Source organism: Polypterus senegalus, chromosome 17 (genome assembly GCF_016835505.1).
Source record: "Polypterus senegalus isolate Bchr_013 chromosome 17, ASM1683550v1, whole genome shotgun sequence".
Lineage (NCBI taxonomy): Eukaryota > Metazoa > Chordata > Cladistia > Polypteriformes > Polypteridae > Polypterus > Polypterus senegalus.
The window spans coordinates 49,462,883-49,488,889 of record NC_053170.1 but is presented as its reverse complement, the minus strand read 5'-3'; the positions used below and the strand labels follow the sequence as shown (position 1 = coordinate 49,488,889).

The 26,007-nt window shown below is 39.6% G+C and overlaps 1 protein-coding gene across 2 annotated transcripts in view; it reads left to right on the top strand.

Annotated features, from left to right (window-relative positions):
• Positions 1-14,712, top strand: part of runx3 (RUNX family transcription factor 3) — a 123,641-nt gene extending 108,929 nt beyond the window's left edge. For both annotated transcript variants that reach the window (XM_039740721.1, XM_039740720.1), the window contains exon 8: positions 10,574-14,712. In XM_039740721.1, coding sequence (XP_039596655.1) covers positions 10,574-11,079 — 506 coding nt within the window. In that variant the 3' untranslated portion in view covers positions 11,080-14,712. The remainder of the gene's footprint in view (positions 1-10,573) is intronic.
• Positions 14,713-26,007: the final 11,295 nt, after the last annotated feature.

Below are 26,007 nucleotides of genomic sequence, written 5' to 3'. Positions count from 1 at the left end.
AAACTGTACACGTGTTATTGTTATGCTTCTGTTAATGTGCCTAGCGTGATACAAACCCTGCAATTTTGCAGAGATAAAGGCTTGCAAGAAACTTGGCTGAGAATCATTGTGTGCTTGGAATGCTAATGAAGAGGATGTGCTTTTGAAAAACTTTCTATTAACATTTGCATATTTTGCAAACAGCATTTTTATCCATCTCCTGAATATTTTCAACAATGCTGTGGTCAAACACTCGACTGCCAAACCATAATGGACACCCGTCATGCCTGACACTTCTTTAATTTATACCATGAATTGGTATATACTTGAGTGCATAACATTTCGATTGAATTCACATTCCTCGACAACTAAAACATTTCATGCAAGCAATTTTCAGCGTCTGAAGAGAAATTGCCGCTTGCTTTTCTGTCTTCAAGGAGAGTTGTTCTTTTACTGTGTTTCTTTTGATTTTTTTTTTTAGCATTTTGTGTTGCACGTAGCACACAAGAGATTTCACATCTTCTAGAAGTAGCTTTATACCATCACACATTGTACATTTTGAGCTTTTTTTAATTATAGTGTGTTTGTAGAAACTGGCAGATGCCTCAAATATGGCGACGTTATTCAGTGTTCATGGCTCTATACTGACTTTGACATTAAGTAATAATTTAGGAACTTGATGTTCTTTCAATCAGACAGGGAAAATATTTGCACCAAGGCCATATCATCTTTATGAGTTTTCTAGCAAGAACTGGACTAAGAGACAAAAGGTGCTTTAAATATGATGCCTGTATTTAGTATGCATGGTTTCAGACTGATTCTGGGCTAAAATGGCAAAGTCTACAGAGGTGTCCAACTCCAAGTCTGGTGGGCTATTGTGGCTGCGGGGTTTTGTTTCCTGTAACGTTCTTTATTGGTGACCAATTTTTGGTGTTACTTTAAATGCATTGTTTTTGAGACTCTGTCCTCTGAATTGCTTCTTTTTTTCCTTAAATGGTAGCCAAATAAAAAATAAGTTGTGATGTGAGCCAACAGGTGAGCATCTACAGTAAGTCAGGGCCTCAAACTCCAACCTGTTTCTTAATTAGAAATCAATTCTTGATGATAATTAAACCTGTTATTTGATTTCATGGCTTGTTGATGCTCTCATTCTGCCATACCAGACATTTCCAAAACTGTCGATTTTCTTTTTTCTAAGAACACCATCAAATTTTTTGCTGACCTGACCAGATTATTACTGAGACCTTCACCTTTCTTTATTTTCAGGTATTGCATGATAGACAAGGGTTGCTGGTTATGCGTTGGCTCATTTTGTATAATATTGTTGCCTTGCTGCTGTCTAAGCAAAACATGAAACAATTAAGGGGTTTGAGTCTTAAATAGCAAGTCAAATTAGGACCTGTTCTGAGGCCAGTCCGTTTGTTTATGTAAAATATCTATGAGAGCTTTTGCTTCTTCTCAATACTCAAGAACATTCATCATTGACTGGCTGACTGATGATGCCAAAATTGCCCTGAAATGAGTGCTAAATATTATCATCCCCAATAAGAATATTACTTCCAATGTTGAAAGTGTGGGTGAGTTTCATTCTTAGCCCCCACCCACCTACTTTACAAGCTCACTTATTCCCGGACACAATGAAGGGGAGGCTGAGCGAGATGGGAACACGCAGAACTTCACAGACCATTGTCTGCTTCCTTCAGATGTGAGGCAGCACCACGCCTAATTGCTGCTCTGTCATTTTTATGTAAACTTTTATTTTTGAATAATGTGTTGGCATAATGTATAGTGGAACTGCCTTGACTGACCTGTAGGGACCTGGATTTTGATTTGCAGTGTGGAGTTTGCCAGTTCTTCCCATGTCCATAAGATGTGCTTTTATGCTGTCGGCATCAGCTTGGCCTTATTTGGACCTGTGAGTCAATGTACCCATCTTGACTGGTCCTTCACTTGAACCTCGTCCTTCTGGAGTTGCATAAATTCTCTTTGTGATGGTAGATGGAGATTTTGATAAAGCATAAGTAGATAGAGAGTATGTTTTTAGGGAGAGCTCATTATTCATCGGCTTCTTTTTGGAGTTTATAATGTCAAACAAAAATAAAGTTAAGTGTCAAAGCGAAGTACCAACACTTGTGAAAACTTCACGTGAATATGTTTGATAAATTCTGGTTATTTCCAGCCTTCTGTTGAATTTTATCCACTGACAATGAAGCATTTTATTCAAATCGAGGCACCAGGAAACATGTAAAATGATCGTACTGTCCTTTACGTGCAAAAGTAAAACTGCTGACGCCTGCAGGAAGCTGAGAGGCTCGGCTCATTAGGACTCAGCCGCCAGCACAAGCAAGTCCCAGCTCTAGGCCAGCCTGTGACTTTCATCAGCCGGGGATATCTTGGGGACATGGAGTGCTTCATCAGTGCCTCATTTTCAGGAGAATTCAGGTCCTTTCTCACAGTTGTTTAGCAGTTTCTTTTCACTGTCATTTTCAAGTTTGCCAATGTCTGTTATGTCTAGATCTGACCAAATCTTGCCTGTCACCCAAGTAGAATCACACCCAGCCTCCACTGTCACATCTTGGGTGATGCTGGTTCACCATGCCCTTTTTGGGCTGAGAATTAAGCATGTGGTTAGGGTGCCCCCTGGACAAACGCTCACACAACATTTATTAGTCTCAGTTCACTAGAAGAGCAAATAGAGGCAGAGCTAGGACATGCTAGAGAGATAATATCTGTGGGAGCGCCTATGGGATATGGTGTGTTCAGCTCTGCATGTTGCCACTGCGACATTCACCAGGAAAAGTGGGTGGAAACTGAATAAGTGATTCATTTTCAAATGTGCTCGGATCTTTGAAGACCATTTTGGAGTCTTGGGAGGCAGGCACTGTAATTAGTGTGCCGCTGCAGCCTTGCGTCAGGGCAGAGGAGCGACGGAGTGTAGGAAGTGCTGAGCCAGGTCTCAGTCTGACAAACCTCACGAGTCACTTCTTCCAGACTTACATCCTCCATCAGTGAATTAGTCATTAATAAAAAAAATACTTAGGGGAATTATAGTATTTAGTAAAATATTTAATTAATCAATGAGGAATTTGCCTGGCAAACTCTTAAGGATGATGCAACTTGTGCAGCCGACGTGGGCGTGAGACACTGGAAACAATTCCTGTTGTGTAATTTGATATAGCAAGGCCACAACTTTACACTATGTGGGATCTGTTGTTTTCTTCCTGTCTCAGAAAAATGGACAGAAATTAAGGTCTAGAAATAAATCACAGGTTCGGGAATAAAGATGACAAATGATAATGAAGGCAGTGCTTTTAGCCAGGTTTACTTTTTAATTAGCATGTGCCAGAAGACTAGGTTTGAATCCCCAACCGTGTGAATCTTCATGAAGAGTTTGCATGTTCTCCCCTTGTCTGAGTAGGATTTTGGGGTATTCTGGTTTCTCCTCACATTCCAGTGGTGTGCAGGTTAAGCTGATTGGTGGTTTTAAGTGAACCCATTGTCAGTGAAGGAGTGTCCTCTGTAATAAACACAGGGTTGTTTTTCAATGTAGAGAAAAAGAAACCACGGGAGTAAGAAATGACACCTAAACCGGAGCCAAAAACAACAGAAGAACATCCAGTTAAGCAATGTTTCTCCTCTGGGGCAGTAGTGGTTTATGGAAGTGTAGAGTTTAATGTAGTTGGTTTCTCAGACAGTTGTACACATTACAAACTTTTGCTGCTCAATGGCTGTTAGAGTCTCCTCAGTGTATATCGCTGTACTCTCGGACTGCTCCTAGTAAGTTTTAGGGGTGACAGGCTATCATGACACACCCTTTTCTGGTGATGAGCCATTTGTGAATGTTATCTGGAATTGTTCTTAGACCCAATCATCTCCATGCATGAATAATATGTTCAGCAAAACCAGGAAAAAATGAAATTATCTTTAAAAGTAACACAATGGCCTTATAACATATTCCAGACTGCTTAACCCTGACACCAGTACATACACAATCGGTGAAAGCAGATGGTTAATGGCAGAAAGATGTCTTTCTCTCTAATTTAAAACATTAACTAACACACCAGAGAAGGTGCTACAGTGCTGTAGCATGTAACACGGCATTGGTACGGGTGATGTGATGACAAGTCGCACATGTTGTAGGTTCCACACTGGTGCTGTTTTTTTCGGGTTGCTAGCATCTTCTTGCTGTCACATCCTTATGGCCAGTATGCTCCCTAATATATTAGGCTGACTCTCCAGAGTCACAAAGACCTGTAATTCATCCCCCTGTCGATGGTTGTACAACCGACTGCATCAGCAATGCATTTCTGGTGTTCTGCACCTTCGGCACAAGCATCTTGTGGTCACCGTGACCTTAGAATTGCCCAGTTATCCTTTTTCTAATGAGCACAATGTGTGGCCCACTAGTGGCAGTCTTGAGTACAACAGCCAGGTAATATAATTATTTACATACCTGCTTCATGCTGGTCTTAAGGCAAACTGAACCTCTGCTCCTGGGTGCAAGTGGTTTTTGGTACAGTGTGCATATAAAAAGTAACATTTCTGTACATAAAGCTATACTAGTTTTCCCAAGAGGGTGATTGTTCTGCCATGCAATGCCTGCTCCTACCCACAACTGCAGCAACAGGAGCACATGGTAGCCCTGAAGTATTTAAACGAATGGCACATCAGAACAGCACACAAAAACATAAATATCATACCCTGTACAGAACAGAACAGAAGATGAATAACAGGAGCCATTTAGCAGCCCAGGCAACACTCTTTATGGTCTGCTTTCCTCAGATTTTGGTTCCAGCTCAAGAAATTTCTTTTTTTGTATCACTGGGTGAATTTAATGTATTTTCCTGGTGTGCTTTAAAAGGTTTTCAACGCTCACCACAACCCCAAAGGCACACACCACAGAAAATATTCCAAAAATATTAAAATGATACATTGAGCCAATTAAGGAAATCCTTATAAAAGCAGAAGTCTCTTTCAGGGGTTGGCTGGAATGTTTCAGACCAGGCCAGGTGTTTATCCCAGGTGGCATGCAGTGCGCAACTGAGCCCCCAGAGAGGCACATTATCTGCTCACTGATGACATCAAACCCGGCCAGAGACGCTTCCAAGAGGCTTCAGCCATTTGCTGTTTACTTGACTAATATGTTAAAGGAGAAGGAACATTCTGTTTTAGGAGTTTTTTGTCGATCTACAGTATTGAAATTTTTTTTTTTTTTTTGCCCTTTCTGATTATTCCAGTAATTGCATGATTGATGATCTAGCACAGTTAGATTAAAAATAAAACATGTGGTTATGGTTGAAAAGTATAAGAAAATAATTGGGTACCTGAGCGGTCTGAGGTCAGGGTTTGAGTTTTCATCCATTTGCATGTGTGGATTTCCTTGCAACCACCTGTGGTACTCTGAATTCAAGCTTGGAAAAACATGGCACAGCTGAACATGCTTCATTTGAATGCTGGACTGAGAAAATAACAAGAAAACAAATTCAAATGCCCAGCAAATCAGGATGACCAGGTGAAAACTGATCTCTTAGAGCACTTAAGCAAGTAAGGACGTCAGCTTGTGAGCAGTAACATGTCTCATATATTTATATCCATACATTTCTATCCATTTTTTAGCAATATTCTGACCTGCAAAGTTTCATATTGTTTAGCCACAGCTGAAGCGAGTCCTTGGCAAGATACCAGTCCACACCAATCTGTATATCTCTGTTCATCTATTTTGGAATTATCTTACTTGGGTTGTGAAGGTGCAGGGTCTAATCTTTCAGCTGTAGCCATAGCTGCCATAAACCCAGCTCCTTATCCAGGACTATTTTCCGCATTATACACCATGCATCCAGCTACTAAGAATCAATAGGTCTGCAGATGAGATAATATAAATATACTACATACTATCCATCCATCCATTATCCAGCCCGCTATATCCTAACTACAGGGTCTGCTCGAGCCAATCCCACCACAGACTATATAGCATATTTTTTTTATAATATATTAGAAAGTATGCCCTAACAGTTCTAGCAATAATATATATCAAGCAGTGTGGTGTAGTGGTTAAGGTTTTGCACTTCAAACCCAGTGGTCAAGGGCTCAAGCTCTGCTACTGACACTATGTCACCATCTATTTGGAATAGCAAAAGAAATTTAACTAATTGTATCTGAAATGTTGTAAGTTGCCTTAGATAAAGACTGAGGTTGACTGATCACCAACTGCTCAGCATGTGTAAACTTTATGCTAACCAAAAGAGGACACTGTGTATAAAACCTCAATGAGAAAACTGCAGTGCTACCCGCAACCAGAAGGTGCAACCAAGATGAAGGAGGAGAGGAGCTCCTAAGTTAAGGAAAGAAATGTGCACTTAACTTCCTTGGACATGCTAAAGGATGACAGAGAAGGAACAAAGCAGTACCTACATCAAACCATTAGCACAAGTACTTTGAATCCTGAGAACTATTATTTGTAACTTAGGTTCGTTAGGATAAAGCCAGCTAATATATTATGGCATTGGTAATGTGCAGCACCCCTCTCTGCCAAAACAAGACAATTAGGTAAATGTAAAATGTATTATAGTCAGTGTACAGGCACATCTCAAATGACGGCCGTTCTGCGGATACAACCAGCACATGAAATCTCAAAATTTTATTTTTCAACTTAATATCAGTTAAGTTTATTTTATCAGGTCAGGTTAGAGAGCATGCACTGGTACTGCTGCACCCACCACATGACGAAACAGTACAGGATCCCAGTTGGCAACCCACCAGACAGACATGTGGTCCAGTCCCACCCCCCAAAATCACCACCTACGTCGATGTCCCCTTGGCCTGGTCCAGTCGCTCAGGTCCTCAACAATGAGGATTCTGCGATTCGCGCCACATTTATTTTATCGACAAAGTGAACTGGTTTTGACATAAAAGAATGCATAGCAGCCATCAGTAATGATGAAACATAGTGCAGTACACTATGTTCTTTGTCATCATTTCCAATTATTTTGTGCTTTTATTTGCCAAATTTAACTGGTAGCACATGTAGCCGTGCAGTTATCTATCATAGGAAAGCCAGCTGTGTCAGAAACTAACCGATAGAACCCACTACTTGTAATTAATTCACAGTGTCCCACCAATGTCATCTCAGGAAGTATAGCCAGACTGACACTTGGTGTGACCAGTCAGCAGAAAAAGTTTGTTTTTCACAAAACTGCAAACCTCTGTGTATACAGTATATATATATATATACTGTATATATATATACATATATATATATATATACTGTATATATATACATATATATATATATATATATATATATATATATATATATATATATATATATATATATATATATATATATATATATATATATATATTCTTCTTCTTTCGGCTGCTCCCATTAGGGGTGGCCACAGTGGATCATCTTCTTCCATATCATCCTGTCCTCTACATCTTGTTCTGTTACACCCACCACCTGCATGTCCTCTCTCACCACATCCATAAACTTTCTCTTAGGCCTTCCTCTTTTCCTCTTCCCTGGCAGCTCTGTCCTTAACATCCTTCTCCCAATATACCCAGCATCTCTCCTCTGCACATGACCATGAGCAATCTCATCTTCTCTGACTTTGTCTCCTAACCGTCCAACTTGAGCTGACCCTCTAATACCCTCATTTCTAATCCTGTTCACCCTGATCACACCCGATGCAAATCTTATCATCTTTAACTCTGCCATCTCCAGCTCTCTCTCCTGCTTTCTGGTTAGTGCCACCGTCTCCAACCCATATAACATAGCTGGTCTCACTACCGTCCTGTAGACCTTCCCTTTCACTCTTGCTGATATTCGTCAGTCACAGATCACTCCTGACACTCTTCTCCACCCATTCCACCCTGCCTACATTCTCTTTTTCACCTCTTTTCCACAATCTCCATTACTCTCTACTGTTGATCCCAAGTATTTAAACTCATCCACCTTCACCAACTCTACTCCCTGCATCCTCACCAATCCACTGACCTCCCTCTCATTTACACGCATGTATTCTGTCTTGTTCCTACTGAACTTCATTATATATAGTATGTATAAAATGCATACTTGGTACAGAATGGGGACACTAGTAGTCTAAGGACTGTACAACTGGAAGCAAGTTGTCATGGGGCCCTACAAGGATATAAAGCTGCATTAAGCAAGTGGATTTTAAAAGGTGTCATGACTGAAGTGTTTTAAATTATGAAGGGGACATACAGTGTATCCAAGTTGTTACTTTCAAATAAATTCTGTAACAAAAATATGGGGACATGATTGGAAAATGGTCATACAAATGTTAGAAAATTTTCCTTCATGCAAAGAATCATGGACATGTGAATACCAAGTAATATGATGGAGAGCAGGGACCTTCATATTCTGACTTGATGTTATTTGGAACAGTATAAGTGAATAGGATGGACAAGCTTATTGGGCTGACTGGCTTGATCTCATCACAATTGTTCTGATGTTCTGTAGAAAAAGAGGCTGATAGCAATACCAAAGAAAGGGCCCTGGAGTTTAATATCAGAGATCATTTGGAGTTTTGTTTTTCCTCCTCATTTTAACAATACACCATTCAACATTACCCGCAGCTATAAAAGCAAACAGTCTGTCCGGAGTAGCGGATCAGAAGCTGCGGCACAGCCAAGAGAACTTCTTTTTTCTTTTTCTCGTTTTGTTCCCACATGCTTTAGCCTCACAAGTGCATCCTCTGAACGTTACAGTGTGTGTCACCTTTCATGGTTATGGCACACCCTTTTCACACGCTGCCTCTCTAAATCCAGGCAGGCAGAATGAAAGCCCCACACGCCGCCTTCTCTTTACGCTTACTATGAGCTATGATCTGCTTGCAGCAACTTTTTTTTTTGTACATTTTTATCTGATTGTTTGCTTTCACTCTGCAGTGTTTCTCAGCATTAACGTATAAAGATCATTGCAATGGTGGAAGTTTAGCAGAGTAGGTTAGTTGCTTTAGGTGTGAGATTAACTCAAAGTGTGAATTTAAAACCCGGCTTTTGTTCTAGGTGCACATTTTACGCCCTTTCAGTTTAAAACAAGTGTTACAAACACGTAATCCCCCAGACTTTCTTCCAACCCCCCCTCCTCTCCCACCACCACAAGTAGCAGCACAGAGCAGCTCATAATGGGCTCCTCTTCATCCCACCATCCCTCTCCCCTCGATGTATTGTAAAAGTGACTTGCATGTGGGAGCAAGTGTGCTGACTACCAGGCTTCCTGTTTGGGTTCTTCCTTTATATTAACAGCAATCGTTACTCAACTGCCAGATATTCTCATAGTGTTTAGACAGTGGGCCGTTTGAGATTAACAAAGCTTTTCATTGAAGCGGGAGAAGTGTGGGGAGAGCAGAATTAGGAGTTAATTGCATAATTTAAGTCAGACCGCAGCCAGCAATTTATTTAATTTTTCTCATCTTAAGGTAGATATTTCATAAGCTGTAAAAGTGTGTTTTTTTCTTTTCTTTTTTAATTCACCTTAAAGGCGAGTGTTCTGCCATATTTTTGTTGGCCTACTTAAAAGGCTAGTGTAAGAAGAGAACCGTTCAGCATGGTTCATTAGCACATTGTTATGGCAGGCCGTCCGCTAGACAGTGGACAAGGGCGAGTCTTTTTGTTTTGTTAATGTAAATTGCTTTGAAATGTTCCTTAGCATGAAAGGTCTATCTATCCATCCATGATATGAAGTTGATTAATTAAATCCAATGAGCATGAAAGATGCTTTTGTGTGATTTACTGACCACCTTTCAAAAATAATGTGACTTGGAAATTAAAAATGATTTCATTTCAATATAGAAACTTTTGAGTGAGGGTTTTGAACTTCAGAACAGGTAATCCACCGGAAGCTAAACATGTTTGGTCCGGCCAGTACTTGGATGGGAGACCATCTAGGAGAAGCTTGGGCTGCTGCTGGAAGAGGTGTTGGCGATGCCAGCAGGGGGCGCTTACCCTGTGGTCTATCTGTGGATCCCAAGGCCCCAGTGCAGTGACAAGGACACTGTGCTATAAAAATCGGTGCCGTGGGATCTCAATGCAGAGTAGGGTATTTCTCTATGTCCTAGCTAGATTTCCCACTACTACCTGGTCATTCTGATTCCTAATCATCTCCTGTCCGTCACAGGCCAACTAACTCTCACTTCTTCACCACATAATGGTGAATTGTCTGCTATCGCATCATCTAGTTGAAATTCTTACATTGGTGGTTGATGAAGTGTTTAACCCACTGTCACAGAAGCGCTATGTAAATGTAATTAATTATTAAAGGGTTGGTAACACGTGGCTTACCCTTCTTTAAGAACAGAATTGTTCTTAAACTTTAACCTGTCCATGCCACTTTTAAGAACTATTCTGTGTTCTTTCCCTTATAACTGATAATCAGTAAGGCTTTATTTTATACAGTGCCATTCTTCTACAAACTCTGCAGGTTCCAACGCTAAAATTCATTTATGTAATATAAAGAGGCCTTCAGTGTTAACAACAGTTGATGCCTAAATTCCTGTTAATTGTTATAAGTGTCACCTTAAATTGTACCCTTCATATTGAGTAATGGTGTTTCCAATCTTCTTGTTTTCAGCTGGAACCTCTGAACTCTTCTCAAACAGTCGCCAGTTTGATCGCCAATTCTCTGCCCTTTCTCCCTTGGCTGATCCTCGATTCACTGATCCACGGATGCATTACCCAGGAGCCTTCACCTACTCACCCAGCCCCTCCAGCTCTGGCATTGGGGGCATTAGCATGACAGGCATGGCTGCCACATCTCGCTATCACTACTTACCTCCTCCTTATCCTGGATCAGCCCAAAACCAAAGTGGACACTTTCAGACCAACTCATCCCCCTATCACCTCTACTACGGCACTGGATCCGGATCATACCAGTTCTCGATGGTCACTCCTGGAGGAGAACGCTCACCCACCAGAATGCTTTCCTCCTGCACCAGTGGGACAACTGGAAACAACTTAATGAATCCAAGTCTGAGCAGCCAGAACGACGGCGTAGAAGCAGATGGAAGCCATAGCAATTCACCTACCACCATGTCGACACCCGGAAGAATGGATGAGTCAGTCTGGAGACCATACTAATGGAAATGTCAATCCTAAAAAGCAAAAAGAATAAACTTAGCTGAAAATCCAAAGAGCTTATTGCATGTGACAGCACCATTTTTCATTTGCGTGCCTACCAGAGTTATTCAGGTACAAGCAAAGCTGTTACTTTTAGTTTCTAAAGAGACAATTGAAGAAATCTCATAGAGATATCATTTGAGAAGCTTACTGCCAGGCTCTGGTGACAACTTTGAATCACAGAGTTCACACTTGGGCTGCTTGGACTGCCCAGAATTTTACTTGGGCTAAACATGAAAGAAAGAAGTCAACAGAAATTTGCTGATCTTTTACCAAAGATGTTCATAGGGATGGACTTGTACAGATGTAGCTTTTTTAAAATGATAAATCTGCATGCTGTTCTATTAAATGCTTGTTATTTTTGAATTAAGGTTAACTGGATAACATAAATCATCTCACCCTTTGCTTTCTCCTAGTGTCCTAGCATTCAGTTTAGTGCTGAAAGTCCATTTGCTGTTCTGCAGGGATTTTGAGTATTACTAGCCTCTAGAAGTAAATTCATTCACAGATGAAACAGAGGCGTCTAGCAGCAAATAGGCAATGCAGTCGTTTTAGCCTCGGCCATCCCATAGTTGTGGAAAGTCCCAGAACACTTTCACAAAGAAAGTGGCTGCAGTTGGATTTCTGTCACACTGTAGCAAGTCCTTCAGCACTCTTACTTTGTAATGCACTTTAAGAATGTGCTGAAAGGGAAAAAAGGCACTATATATCAAAAAGCATGACTGAGTAACTTCTATATACAGCAGAATCATTTGCGAGCCCCAAACCCCCCAAGATTTAGAAAGGAAAACGTCAAAAAAAATTGCAAAAAGGAGCGCATGTGGGAGCCCCATGTGTTAAACTGATTGATCTTATTATAGCAAGTGACGCACGCCTTCTTCTGTGCTATTTTCACACTTTTTGAATTGTCTCAAAGTCGTATTTCTGTTTGAATTAATTGTGCCGATACATATCTTATATATATGTATACACTGTAAGTACAAAAATAAAAAAGAGAGACAACAACTTTGATCTCAGAAAGCCTGCCTGTCGATGCAGGATCACAGAAATCCTTAGTTCTAGTTCATTGTCACAGTTTAATTGAGACAAATAAGAAGCAGCATGCACTTAAACTGGGTTTTGTTTTAAATCGACGTCCAAAAGGTAGGGTTCCTCCATGATATTAATGTATTTCTGTTTGCTTTCACTAAAGCTAAGTTAGACGTTTGTGGTGAAGCTTGGAAAGAAACACCACAACAGTCTTCTGAATTAGAAACTCCTACAGTTTATAAAGCCAAAGAAAATCTTTTAAGGGCTGCTGATGAAGACTTTGCCAGTAATTCTGTTGGTAATTCATAAGCACCTAGAGCTTAATAATGTATTATTATGTGGTGTACTGTTACACACCAACCCAAAGTATAATTTATTATATATTTTGTACAAAAAAGGCCCTTTTTGTTACCAAAGAAAGTGTCTTGCTTTGCACTATAATTTGCTGGAGGTTTCTTCTAAGCACATGTTCATGAAAGAGAGTTTCTGACATGATAACGTTTAAAGAGTGATTTCATTTACTGTAGGCTTCATCTTTCAAGCTGCTGAGTGATTTTCCGTCAATTCATCTGTTTTCCACACCCGCTTTTTATCTTACACGGCTTCAGATGCTTGAACTAATGGCAGCCGTTTTGTGTAGGACTCACCCACTGAATGGGATAGCAGTCCATAACTGGGCACACTCACTCGTCTTTCCACTTCTCATGTTCTCTTTTTCCATGACAGGATTTCAACTTGATGGTACCTATCCTAGTAAAAGCGGGGATGAGGTAGGAATCAGCCATGGGCTGGGCACAATTCCATCACACGGGACACTCCCATATCTACTTTTTTTTTTCCCACTGCAGTCATTCAGGCATTATCCAGGTATCAAAGTAAGAAAAAAAAATTTGGACTTCTGCACAATCATCCATTATTTCCAACATGTCTCTCCTGTTAAAGCATTGCTCAGAGCAAAAAGCTGTACGGGCCTTATCAAGCAGCACACCAGTCCATCACCGGGTCTGCTTCCACACACTCGTATTGGGCACACCATAACCAACCTAACCTGCACAAACTTGAGGAAAAAGGGAGAGTGTGTGTGTTTGTGTGCGCTCCACACAGTGACCAACCTGGCCATCGAACCCGGGTACCTGGAAGTGTGTCACCTCTGTGTCATCTCCGTCTGATTTTAATACCCACAGTATGCAGTATACCACACCAGAAGTATGGGTGTGAGGTTCTCCTGATTCACTTGCGTTATTTCATTTTAGCCGTGCCTTTTTTTTTCTAATTACATTTTCAGGATGTTATTTATTTATTTATTTGTTATTTGGCAAAATATCTCTTTGTCCAATTGTTGCGTCACAATTTACCGCACATCATTGCTCTGTGGATGCTGTGTTATGTACACACCAGAAAACAGGCCCATTGATTTCTGTCTATTTTTACCGATGCCTTAGGTCTTTGTGAAAAAGTCACTCATATGTGCGGTGGAATTGATCATCCATTGTGAGGTGTAGAGTTACATGAGAACAAAAATTCAAGGTGCCACCTCTGTCAGACGCTGCGCTTTATCTTGTAGAAGCCAAACTCTTTTGAAGACTTTTTTTTTCTTAATTTATTTATTACCAGTGGAAGCTGGAGGCTATCCACAGACAATAATATATCTGTACAGATTATATATAGAGGATATGGTAGCACTTAAAATAAGGGTGTCGGGTTACACACTTTTATATTATTTTTTTTTTATTTCGCAGGATTTACTCAATCTTACACTGCCATTAATAAATGATTACAAGAGTAGATAAGTGCCACAGGAAATAATCATTGCACAAGTAAAGGCCGCAGATTGGATTAACTTTTGCAGTGTGTTTGTTTATCTCCGACTATGCATTTGTGAGGTTTTCCACAAGACACAAGGGGGTTGGAGGGTAAGCGGGTGGGTTTCAGGTTGCAAGGAGAGTTACAGCTGGATGTGGCCAACGAAAGGCTTGCTCAATAAAAGTTGCACAAAAGTCGAATGAGTTCATGATGCAAAGTTACTCCCGATGGTGCGTTTCTTCTTAGTATAGGTGGCCAGAAAGTGCAGCCTTCCAAGTCAGTCTGGAGCATCTTAGGAAGGGGAGCCACAAAGCTGTACCAGTGCACTTTCTGTTTTAGGGTTAACGTAGTAAGTGCAAAAAACAAAAAAAAAATTAATCCCCACCCCATGACAGAAAAGTGACAATGTGAATAGGATTCTGTAATGGTCAATATGGTTTAAAGCACAATGGACAACCAAAAGAGAATTCTTGCTTTTCTTGGTTCCTTCGTCTTTACTTTGGAATTGTGTTAACTATGCACACGGCCATTGGATTTAAACGCTTATCATGCCTGAAGTTTTGGTGTAAATGAAAGTTTTTTTAAATGCATTTTGAGATGTTTTTGTATTTTTTCCTTATTTTTGCTCCTGCTGTAAGACACTGCTTTGGCTTTTGTTTTTGGTTAATGTTGGTTGTTTTTAATTATGAAATTTATGACTCACAGGCTCTCATTGTCAGGATTTGTCTCTGAGTTAATAAAATGTTGTTTGAGTGACCATTGCTTAATATTCTGTTTTTGATTTCTTTCCCACGGTCCGTGTCATTCAATATATTAACTGTTACATTGAGTCAAAATCACAAGAGGACATGGGGGGCCTGTCCATGACTGGGTGCAGCAGTAAGTGGGCTCTTACTCCAAAACAACTTCGAGTCTAAGATTGTGTAGGACAGTCATAGCAGCAGGATGCCGAAGAAGGATGGTGGGTTATGTTCCGTTTGACTTGCCTTGTCTCTAAACATTTTGGAGTGTTAAATTCAAATCCTTGAGATTCCAACTGGAAAGAAGTTGCTGTGTTGTGTTGTGAGGCAAAAAAACTAAAAAAAAGGCATTTTAGTGAACAGTATGAGAACAGTGCATCTTTTATATAACAACAACAACATTTATTTATATAGCACATTTTCATACAAACAGTAGCTCAAAGTGCTTTACATATTAAAGAATAGAAAAATGAAAGACACAATTATAAAACAAAATAAATCAACATTAATTAACATCGAATAAGAGTAAGGTTCAATGGCCAGGGGGGACAGAAAAAACAAAAAAACTCCAGACGGCTGGAGAAAAAATAAAATCTGTAGGGAATATAAGGAGATACATGTTTGTCAAGCACATGCGGTTAGAGGATATCTAAGTCTAAGTCGAGAAGGGACACTGCTGTTAACACAACCTCCTTTTACACCCACAATTCAGTGGGGCACCAGCTGGAAGACAATTAACCTCACTTCCATCTGGGAGACCGATATAAAATACAGAAGGCCAGCTGAAGTGGGCATTATTTAGAGACTAGCAACTAAGGAAGACTCTCTTTCAGACCACCTTGATCACAGCAGTTGCCATTTAATTGCCGCTTATTTGGACCAAATCCTAAACAACCGAAACAGATCATATTACATAAACCTAATATTGTTCGCTTATTTGGACCAAAATTCTGTTTAATCAGACCAAAAAACGTGACAGAGAATAAGAAAAAGAAGCCACAAGTCGTCCGCGGAAAGCGGATGTAAAGCAGGTCAGCGACATCGGGAGGATCCCTGGGCTCCCCAGGAGAATTTATGCTTTTATCAAAGGTCAGGAAGTCGGAAAATTTGTACCAAGTGCAAACCAGTGGGGGTGACCATGCCTGCCCTTTCTTTCCTTTCTTTTCCCAGTAGCCGGCGACATGAAGTCGAGTGTAAACAAGTGCAGTGCGTCAACAGAATGCGTCAGATCACACTACACAAGTTCTTCAAACGTTGACTGGAATTTGGTAATGTAACCTTTTTTATTGTGCTTCGCATGCTGAGTGCTGTGTAGATCGTTTCGAAGAATTCGTAGATTTCTTTTTCAATAAAGTTGTAAGCAACCGTACACGTACATGTACGTAGTTCTTGTTTGTACGTTTGCCATACGCGTGTGCAGCACAATAAAAGCCATAATGACATTTTAATATGTTACTTATAGCACGTCCCGTCTTGGTTGCACATGTATAGGGCATGTTCGTGTAATCGGACCAGCCGGTTATTAGGACCAAAATGATCGCATCCGGATGTGGTCCGATTAACAGGAATCGACTGTATTAAAACACTTTACATTTTTCATGTAATGGACCTAATCTCTGCAATAAAAAATAGTAACCATTAGAACAAGGTAGCTTTAAACCACATTGAAAGTGTATTATTGTGACTGCCTTTATCTGTCCATAAATAATGAGATTGCATTTTAGTTTTAATTAGTGCCCAGAGTGGCACAGCGGAGATGCAACATATAATGTGATTGGAACAGGCAAGGTCAGAAACCAGAGAATCAATTAACGTTGTGTTAAAAGCAAGGATTTCTTGCCGAGTTTTGTTTGCCTAAGCTTTGAGACACCCAAAGAAGTAATGCTTAAGAAGTGAGACAATGGGTAGCAGTCACGCACATCTTTAAATGAAAAGGACACTCTAATGCTACACATTGGATTAGAATGCCATTCAGATAGATAGATAGATAGATAGATAGATAGATAGATAGATAGATAGATAGATAGATAGATAGATAGATAGATAGATAGATAGATAGATAGATAGATAGATAGATAGATAGATAGATACTTTATTAATCCCAAGGGGAAATTCACATAATCCAGCAGCAGTATACTGATACAAAGAAACAATATTAAATTAAAAAGTAATTAAAAATGAAAAAAATTAAAAAAATTAAAATAAAATTAATGATAGCATTTACTCCCGCGGGTGGAATTGAAGAGTCGCATAGTGTGGGGGAGGAATGATCTCCTCAGTCTGTCAGTGGAGCAGGACAGTGACAAAAGTCTGTCACTGAAACTACTCCTCTGTCTGGAGATGATCCTGTTAAGTGGATGCAGTGGATTATTCATGATTGACAGGAATTTGCTTAATGCCCGTCGCTCTGCCACAGATGTTAAACTGTCCAACTTTAATCCTACAATAGAGCCTGCCTTCTTAACAAATTTGTCCAGGCGTGAGGCGTCTTTCATCTTTATGCTGCCACCCCAGCACACCACCGCGTAGAAGAGGGCACTCGCCACAACCGTCTGGTAGAACATCTGCAGCATCTTACTGCAGATGTTGAAGGATGCCAACCTTCTCAGAAAGTATAGTCTGCTCTGACCTTTCTTACATCGAGCATCAGTATTGGCAGTCTAGTCCAATTTGTCATCCAGCTGCACTCCCAGATATTTATAGGTCTGCACCCTCTGCACACAGTCACCTCTGATGATCACAGGGTTCATGAGGGGCCTAGGCCTCCTAAAATCCACCACCAGCTCCTTGGTCTTGCAGGTGTTAAGGTGTAAGTGGTTTGAGTCGCACCATTTAACAAAGTCTTTGATTAACTTTCTGTACTTCTCCTCCTGCCCACACCTGATGCAGCCCACAATAGCAATTCATGTGGAAGACCTTATTTGAAAGGTGATCATGTACAGTACAGTATGACACCATTGCTAACACAGGAAAAGTCTTTTGAGACATTAACTTAATAAGATGACCATCCCTAAAAATAACAATGCGGAAACACACATATACCTCAAGTTCCTTCTTCTTACCTTATTAGTTTCATCAAATAATGTTTGCCTAATCAACAAGGGTTAAGTCCATGTTATTCTTCCATTTGTTAGATTCACTTCTTTGAGCAGAGAGTCACAGACAGCTGGAGCACAGGCAAATCGGAAACCACCATGCCAGTACCAATCCCATTCACCGCTCATACACAAGAGAGCTCTGGAGTTGTGACACCACTGCTGAACATGGCAGTACTGGGTAAAGCCCAACTATTTTCAGATCACTTTTCTTCAATAATAAACTTCTGAGGTGCTGGTTCCTATCTGGGGTTACAATACCAGCACTACACAGGATAAATTCACACACATCCACAATCACTCACACCAAGTGTCAGGGGAAAAATATTCTGTGAATAAAGAATAATCAAGATCACCATTACACATGAATCCAGAGATGGATGTTCTTATTTACAATAACATTAAGGTAGCCTGTCATGAAATCTGATCAGATCAACACAACAAGACTGATAAATATAACAAAGTTATAATGTTCAGTTCAGTAAGTTGGGTTCATTTGCATAACACAGTCAAGACACATATTAGTTTGCACCAATCAGCATACAGATAAATGGTATATTCTTTTAACATACCTATGTCTTAATATAATCTAAAGGTCCCAAAATAGTTAAACATTTTAATGGTCTTGTGGCACACATTTTCATCTAAAGAGGAACTTCTTGTATATAAATTCTTATTAATTATTATTAATTAATTACTAATTATTATATATTAGAAAATAAACCTCTGAGGCAGCTTTGAAATACGTCAAACACCAGCCATCTTTCAGCATCCTACTGTTGCTATTCTGTTTATTCTTTAGTATCATATTGATTTATTGCTTATTTCAGGTTTTTGATGACTTCTCGGGGAAGAATTCATTGTGAAAGTTTATTTTATGCTAATATTGTTTAAAACGTTTAATGTTGTGATGCCATTTTGTTTCTTGATGTCATGACAAAGTTGAACTTAGCTTGTGTATGGCTGCTATGTACTGTGATACTCCATGCAATGTTACTCGGCGTATACACTGAGCATCCTAGAGAAACACAGACACAAATTCTAATGGAAAAAAGTATAATAACCCGATGAGGGTCAGTAATTAACAGTTCTGTGTCGTGCAATTAGCAAAGCACAGTTCTAAGACTATGATGCAGTTTCAAAAATGCAAAAAAAGGTAAAGCAAGCAAATATACACAATATTTACAGTGGCTCCAAAAATCAGTGCAGGGAAAAAAAAAGTTAAAAAAACTAAAAGGTCTTCTTCCTTCATAAATAACTACAGTTCAGGAAAGTTAATCCACACAATAATGAGAAAGGAAATCAAATAAGAAAAATCAAAAGTGAATAACAGACATTAAAATAGGAAAAAGCACCAAATCGCAGACACCTCCATGGGCTCCAGTAACTCTGAGTTTGAGTATATATATGAGGAGGGACCCAAAAACCCCCGTAATCTGTCAGTTGCACAGGAGTAGAGTATAGTTATCGAATACAATGCTGCTATATCTATCGTACACCTGAATTCTGGTTAATCAGTCCAGCGAGGGGCATTGTGCAGAACTGATCGAGCATGTTTTTTTTTTCTTCAAGCGACCACAGCAGATTTTCAAGGGAGAATAATGATCACCCTTTCTGACATCAGCAGATTTACTTGTTAAGTGTTTGTTTCAGACTTTTAATCAGTGACATTACATTGAGTCCTGAGTTGTCCATAGGAAAGTACCAGGAAAAATAACGTCAGGAGAAGTGATGCACCCAAACCTGGATTTTGCACCACAACAACTCACGTACACAATATGGTTGTTGTTTCGCACCCCGTGTATTTTCCAGACCACACTTCCTGTGACTTCTTTTTGTTCCAGAAATTAAAACTGAGACTCAAGGGAAGAAGATTTGCTACCATGGAAGAAATACAGGAAAATGAAAATTGCCCAAAGTTCTAGACATAGTAAGAAAAGATGATGGCAGGAAATGTTAACAGGAAGAACTTATACAAGTGTATTGTATCTCAAAGAGAGTATCTTGGAGGTGACTAAAATGTAATTGCTGCAAGTTTCACAATATAAATTTTTATAACAATTCTGGGAATGTCTGGGCCACCATCTCATGCATATAAAGTACAATCTCTTCACGGCTTACAAACCATTCAGTAGATCGGACACCAACCAAGCTCCACTCGGTCAAAAGACAACCTCTAGTAGCTACACTCCCATTTAACACATGAGCAGGTTTTATCCGATCAATTCCAGCCTACGAGTGCTAACATTAACTAAATGCTATAGATGTAGAGATGTTCACCTTACAACATACTATAAGCAAGTGACATTTTACATTTACATTACATTTAAATTCTGTTTGACATAAACAGCCACCCCACCTCCTTTTCTGTTCTGTATATCTTCCTAAAAAATGTGTATCCCTCTATGTTATACTCATCGCCATCTTTGTTATTATTACTATAATGTCATAATTATGCTCTGCTACATACAGCTCCAACACGTTTACCTTATTTTTGATACTTCTAGCATTAAGGCAAGCTTTTTTTAATTTGTTACTCCTTCTACATTTAAATATTGGCTTAGCATTTACATTACTATGCATTGTTATTTTTATGCTATTGTTTGTTCCTCCATGCATAGATCTAAACCTGGCCTGTCCTAAACTCCCTGCCTCCCCATTCCCTAGTTTAAACAATCTTCGACTAGCCTATTCATATCCGTCCCCAATACACTGGTGCCCCTCCAGTTCAGATGTAACCCATCATGGCGGAACAACTTGTTAAACTATTACACAGGATTCTTTTCTAATGTACCTTTATATGCCAGCAACTAACCTATGCTCCTCTCTTTCCCACTGTGGTAAATGACCATCCATCAATCATCAAGGTGCACAGTGGCTTGTAGGCCAATGGGTTCCCAAGAGAACCAAATGCTGAAATGCATCCCGTACCTCTACAATACAGTGCCTCAGTAGAGCTCTACTCTGTATTAACTCCTGATAAGTATAATATCAGCTATTTATAAACAGTTACAATACTTAAAATAAACTGAACTTTGACACAGTCCATCACAGCCACTTTGTTATGTAGGTCACAGCCCATGATGTCACTGGATTGAGGGTATAAAGATTGGGTACACTACCTGATAATCTGAGATTGAATAGAAACCTAAAAACTTTGTGAATGTCCATACTATTTATGGTCTTTTTGGTTTCAGAAATTGTCATTATATATTTTGCCTATGTCGTTGGTTAGTAATTCAGCTATGACAACAAGTAGGAAAGATTTTGCTTGCTTTATGAATTACATTTCATCTCCTGATCTCTATTTAAAAAATATCCCGGCCTTTACCCTATTGAGGCACTACACCACAAGTCTGGCACAGGGTATGCCAATGTCTAGTTAATCTAACATCCACAACTTTGGAATGTGAGATGAAAATTGTGAACCCAGAGCAATAGACATGGAAATTGTAAACATATTAAAGGCAAAGCAGGGAAAAAAAACAGGAACCCAGCAACAACATTAACCACTGTGCCACTGGGTGAAGTCGAAAATCATAAACAAAAGTGAGACTCAGCCGGATGTGAGCCCCTCTCTGGGGGGGTCTCTGTGGTCGGATGTAAGAAAATATGCTGCTTCTGTTTTTTTTAGTCCCATTTCTTGTAGCCCTGCAGCCCTACTGTATACCATTCAGTATTTCTTAATTGCATACACATTATTTTGGAATACATAAAGTAAGTAAAAAAACTAAAAAAGGAAAAGCAGTTGCTTGACATTGCAATGTGCTAATCTGATCTGATCAGATATATCTCTTAGTGCCACGTTAAGAGGAGGAATCATTGCCCTGCTTCCAGTAAGCAGCAGCCTGATGGAAAGTCAAGTGGTACTCATCCAGAGCTGTACTGTACATTTTTTTATAGCGTTTTGCTCCCTCTGATTACTTTCTGCAATAGAAGCTTGTGCATTTTCTCTTTTCTGGAATGTTCAGTCCTGTATTACGGGAAGCTCAGCATGCTCCTGTTCTCATTAACAAACTTAAATATAACAATGCCATAACTGGTAATTACAGTCTTCAAGTATTATTCCTGCCCTGGTATGAAAAGCAGTGCCAAAGACGATTAAGTAGCAGGGAAAGTGGGCACACATAAGGAATGGAAACAGTAAAAAGAGCCGATTAAACTGGCTGCTCTTGATTGCCCAATGTTTGCCTCAGCTAGTTTCTTTCCAAGAGGGCATCTGCAAGCTTTTGGGATCACTGTGTGATCTGCTTTAACAATGAACTGATCCTCTAATCGCAGTATTATCAGAAAAACTGTAAGATGAAGCCTGCTTTTGTCGCAAATCGTGCTCCTGTACATCTACAGTACACATTCACACACAGAGCTATCATAACGTTTCTCCACTTTTGCACTAAACTTACAAATCTGATGAGAACTATCAACCATTCTTGTTTAAGCTTTCCCACTCCAGCGATGCTCTGCTAATACTGTATAATAATGCACATTATTGTCTCTGGGCAGATGAAGACCCCCTTACTTGAAAAGTGATGACCTAGAAACCTCTGTGCACTTAGTTTCCAGACATAAAGACTTTAGGAGGAACCCAGCAAACCTAACTTACAGTATGTCTCTGCAGTAACTCTGTTAAAGCAGCCTAATTTTGGACCCATGATTTATGAGCTCCCCTACAAACAAGAAGCTTCCCCAGATTTTTTGCCCTTTAGTTTAATACATTACCCTACGCTCAGAACTCTTCAGAGGTTGCCACAATAGACAGCAGACTAACTTCAGTCCTATTCAATTATTTTAAAATTGGCGTTCTTTCCCTGTTCCCTCCGTTGGGTTACATAGCTGCAAAAAATGATAAAATTAACTGAAATCAGGTTATTGTCACTTTTTTAATTAAACAACTGTGGAGCAGGCGTATGAGGCTAGCACTGCTGTATTACAGTTCCAGAGTCCTGGGTTCGAATCCTGAGTTGGGCAATGTCTATGTGGATTTAACACATTCAAGATATGTCTACCATAGATATGTATGCTAGGTTAAAAGACAACTAATTACAGGGTTGATGCCCTAACTGTGAGCTGGAATAGTTTAGTGCATTCAGAAAGTACTCTGACCCATTTACTGTTTTCACCTTTTGTTATATGCAGCTTTACCCTGAAATTGTTCAAATTTATTTTTTTCCAAGAAGGGTGATGCTCAGAATTGTGGAAATTCTAGAGGGATAAAGCTGAAGTCACACATAATGGAAATTTGGGAAAGGGTTATAGAGAGAAGACTTAGGGAAGAGACCACCATAGTGGAGGAGCAGTTTGGTTTTATGCCAGGGAGAGGAGCAACTGAGGCAGTCTTTGCATTGAGACAGCTGATAGAGAAGCTTGGAGAAAAAACAGAAGAGTTTGCATATGGTGTTTATTGATTTGGAGAAGCTTATGATAGAGCGCCACGCCAAGAGGTCTGACGGTGAATGAGAGAGAAAGGAGTACCAGAGATGTATGTGAGGATTGTCTAGGATATGTATGAGGGAGTGAGGACTTGGGTTAAAAGCCGATCAAAGTTAAAGTAGGTTTGCACCAAAGGATCTTCTTTAAGTCCTTACCTCTTTGATATTGTTTGGATATATTGAGTCTTGGGATGAATGACCAATTCCCCTGGTGTATGCTATTTGATGATGACATTGTGTTGTGTAGCACCAGAAAAGAAGAAGTGGATAAGACGTTGGAGGAATGGGAATGGCTTCTGAAGATAGAGGATTAAAGATAAACAGGAAGAAGACCCAATATTTGAGGTTTAATTATGATCAGGATTCAGAAGTTAGAATGCAGGGAGAGCTACCGAAAAGAGAGTATAAATTGAAATACAGTATCTAGAATCAGTGGTAGCCCAAGATGGAAAATTAGAAGCAGAGATAACCCACAGAGTGCAGATAGAACAATTACAAGAATGTATCAGGAGTATTGTGTAATTGAAGAAATAAGGTGAAGATTAAAGGTAAGGTTTTTAAGAAAGTGGTGAGACCAGCAGTGATGTATGGAGATGAGATATGGGCAGCAAAGAGAGCACAGGAGAAGACATTAAAATGTTGAGATGGAACAGAATTAGAAATCAGACAATCAGAGAGATACAGCAAAAGTGGGTGAGAGATTTAAGAGAGTACTGAAAAGTAAGTCAAAGTGGTATGGACATGTGATGGGGGGAGTCAATGAATACAGTGATGGAAATGGAAATATGCGGTAAGGGAAAGTGAGGGAGGCCAAAGTGGAGGCGGATGGATAAAATAAAAGAAGATCTGAAGGAGAAGGTTTTGACTTGGAAAATGATACAGGAATGAGCTGTATGGAGAAGGTTGATCAAGAAAATTGACTTTACATCGAAATGAGACAAGATGAAGAAGTTTTTTAACAAAGTTAAAACAGGAGATTAAGGATTTTTGAAAATGTATTCAATATAAAAAACTTAAATATCCCATTGACACAAAGCATTGTCTCAGAAGCAATTTGACAGTGATTACAGCCAGTTTTCGTAGGTATGACACAACAGTCTTCAGTCACATGAATATGGGGATTTATGGCCATTTTTCTCTGTGGATCATTTCAACCTCTTTCAGGTTTGGATGAAAGGCCCCAGTAGACAGCTGTTTTAATGTCTCTCCAGAGATTTTTAATCAAGTTCAAGTTCAGGCCTTGCCTGGTGCACTAAGGGACATTCACAAAGTTGTCCTTAAGCCACTCATTTGTTACCTTTGCTTTATGCATAGAGTCATTGTGCAATTGGAAAGTGAACCTTCAGCCAGCGGTCCAGCGAACTCTGGATCAGGTTTTCACTTAGGATATCTCTGTAATGTCTCCCAGTACCTGCCACTAAAAATAAAAACCTCACAACATGATGCTGCCACCATTCTGCACCACTGAAATAGGTACTGTCTAGGTGATGAGCAGGGTTTCTTTCAGATATGACCCTTAGAATTGAGGCCAAACAGTTCAATCTTGGTTTCATTTTGTTTCTCGTAGTGTAAGAGTTCTTTAGGTGCCTTTTTGAAAACTCAAAGTTGGCTTTCATGTGTCTTTTACTGAAAAAAGGCTTCTGTCTGACCACTTTACCATAAAGCCTAGGTAGATGGCGTGTAGGAGTGACAGTAGCCCCTTTGGAAGTTTAGCCCATTTCCATGCAGGTTCTCTGGAGCTTAGCCTAACTGACATTCAGGTTCTTGGCCCCCTTCTCTTGCCAAGTCTCTTCTCCCACAATTGTTCAGTTTGCCTGAGAATCCAGTTCTAGGAAGAGTTGTGGTTGTTCCAAAATTCTTCTGTTTAAGAAATATGGAGGTGCTCTTGGAAACCTTCAACATGGCAGAAATTTTTGTAGCCTTCTTCAGATTTGTGCCTCAACACCACTCTGTCTCTCACCTCTATAGCCAATTCCTTCAACTTCAAGGCTGTGAGACTTCTTATAGACAGTTGTGTGCCTTTACTAATCATGTCCAATCAATCCAAGGTGGACTCCAAACAAGTTGTTGAAATATCTCAATGATGATCACAAGAATGGGATGCAACTGAGTCAATTTACTAGAGTCATAGCAAAGGTTCTGAATGCAAGTGTCAATGTGATATTTTAGGTTTTTATTTTTAAAACATTTGCAAAAATGTCTAAAATTCTGTTTTTACTTTGCTGTTTTAGGTATTAAGAGTTGGGTAATGAGCAAAAAATGAATTTAGATGATTTTAACACAATGCTGCTACATAACAAAATGTGAAGAAAGTGATGGGGTCTGAATACTTTCCAAATACACTGTAAAATGCATGGATTGGTGACTTTTATTGAATAACTGAAATTTTTAAAACATCTGTTGAATGGGTCCTGATTGCAGCTGTAGGATTTATAAAGAAATACATGAAATTAAATATTTAAATCACAAAATCCAACCTTACAAAAGGCAAAAACTTTATTTTTTCATTCTAGTAGTTGCAAGTCATGTTATTCTGTCATTCTTCTAGCACCTGGCATGCAGTTAAGGGATAACAACACAGGAAAAAGGAAATGTTTAGCTACATTTTATATCTCTTGGCTTTTAGTATCATGGTTGGCACCAGAGAAAATGTAGTTGGGGTGGGGGGGGTGGGGGCAGATAAAACCCACACTATATTTTGATTCACTACAAATATGCCTGACAGTGTGTATACAACAGACCTGAGCAAACCGAACGTCATATTACACCAGGCACTGCATGTTAACATTGTTT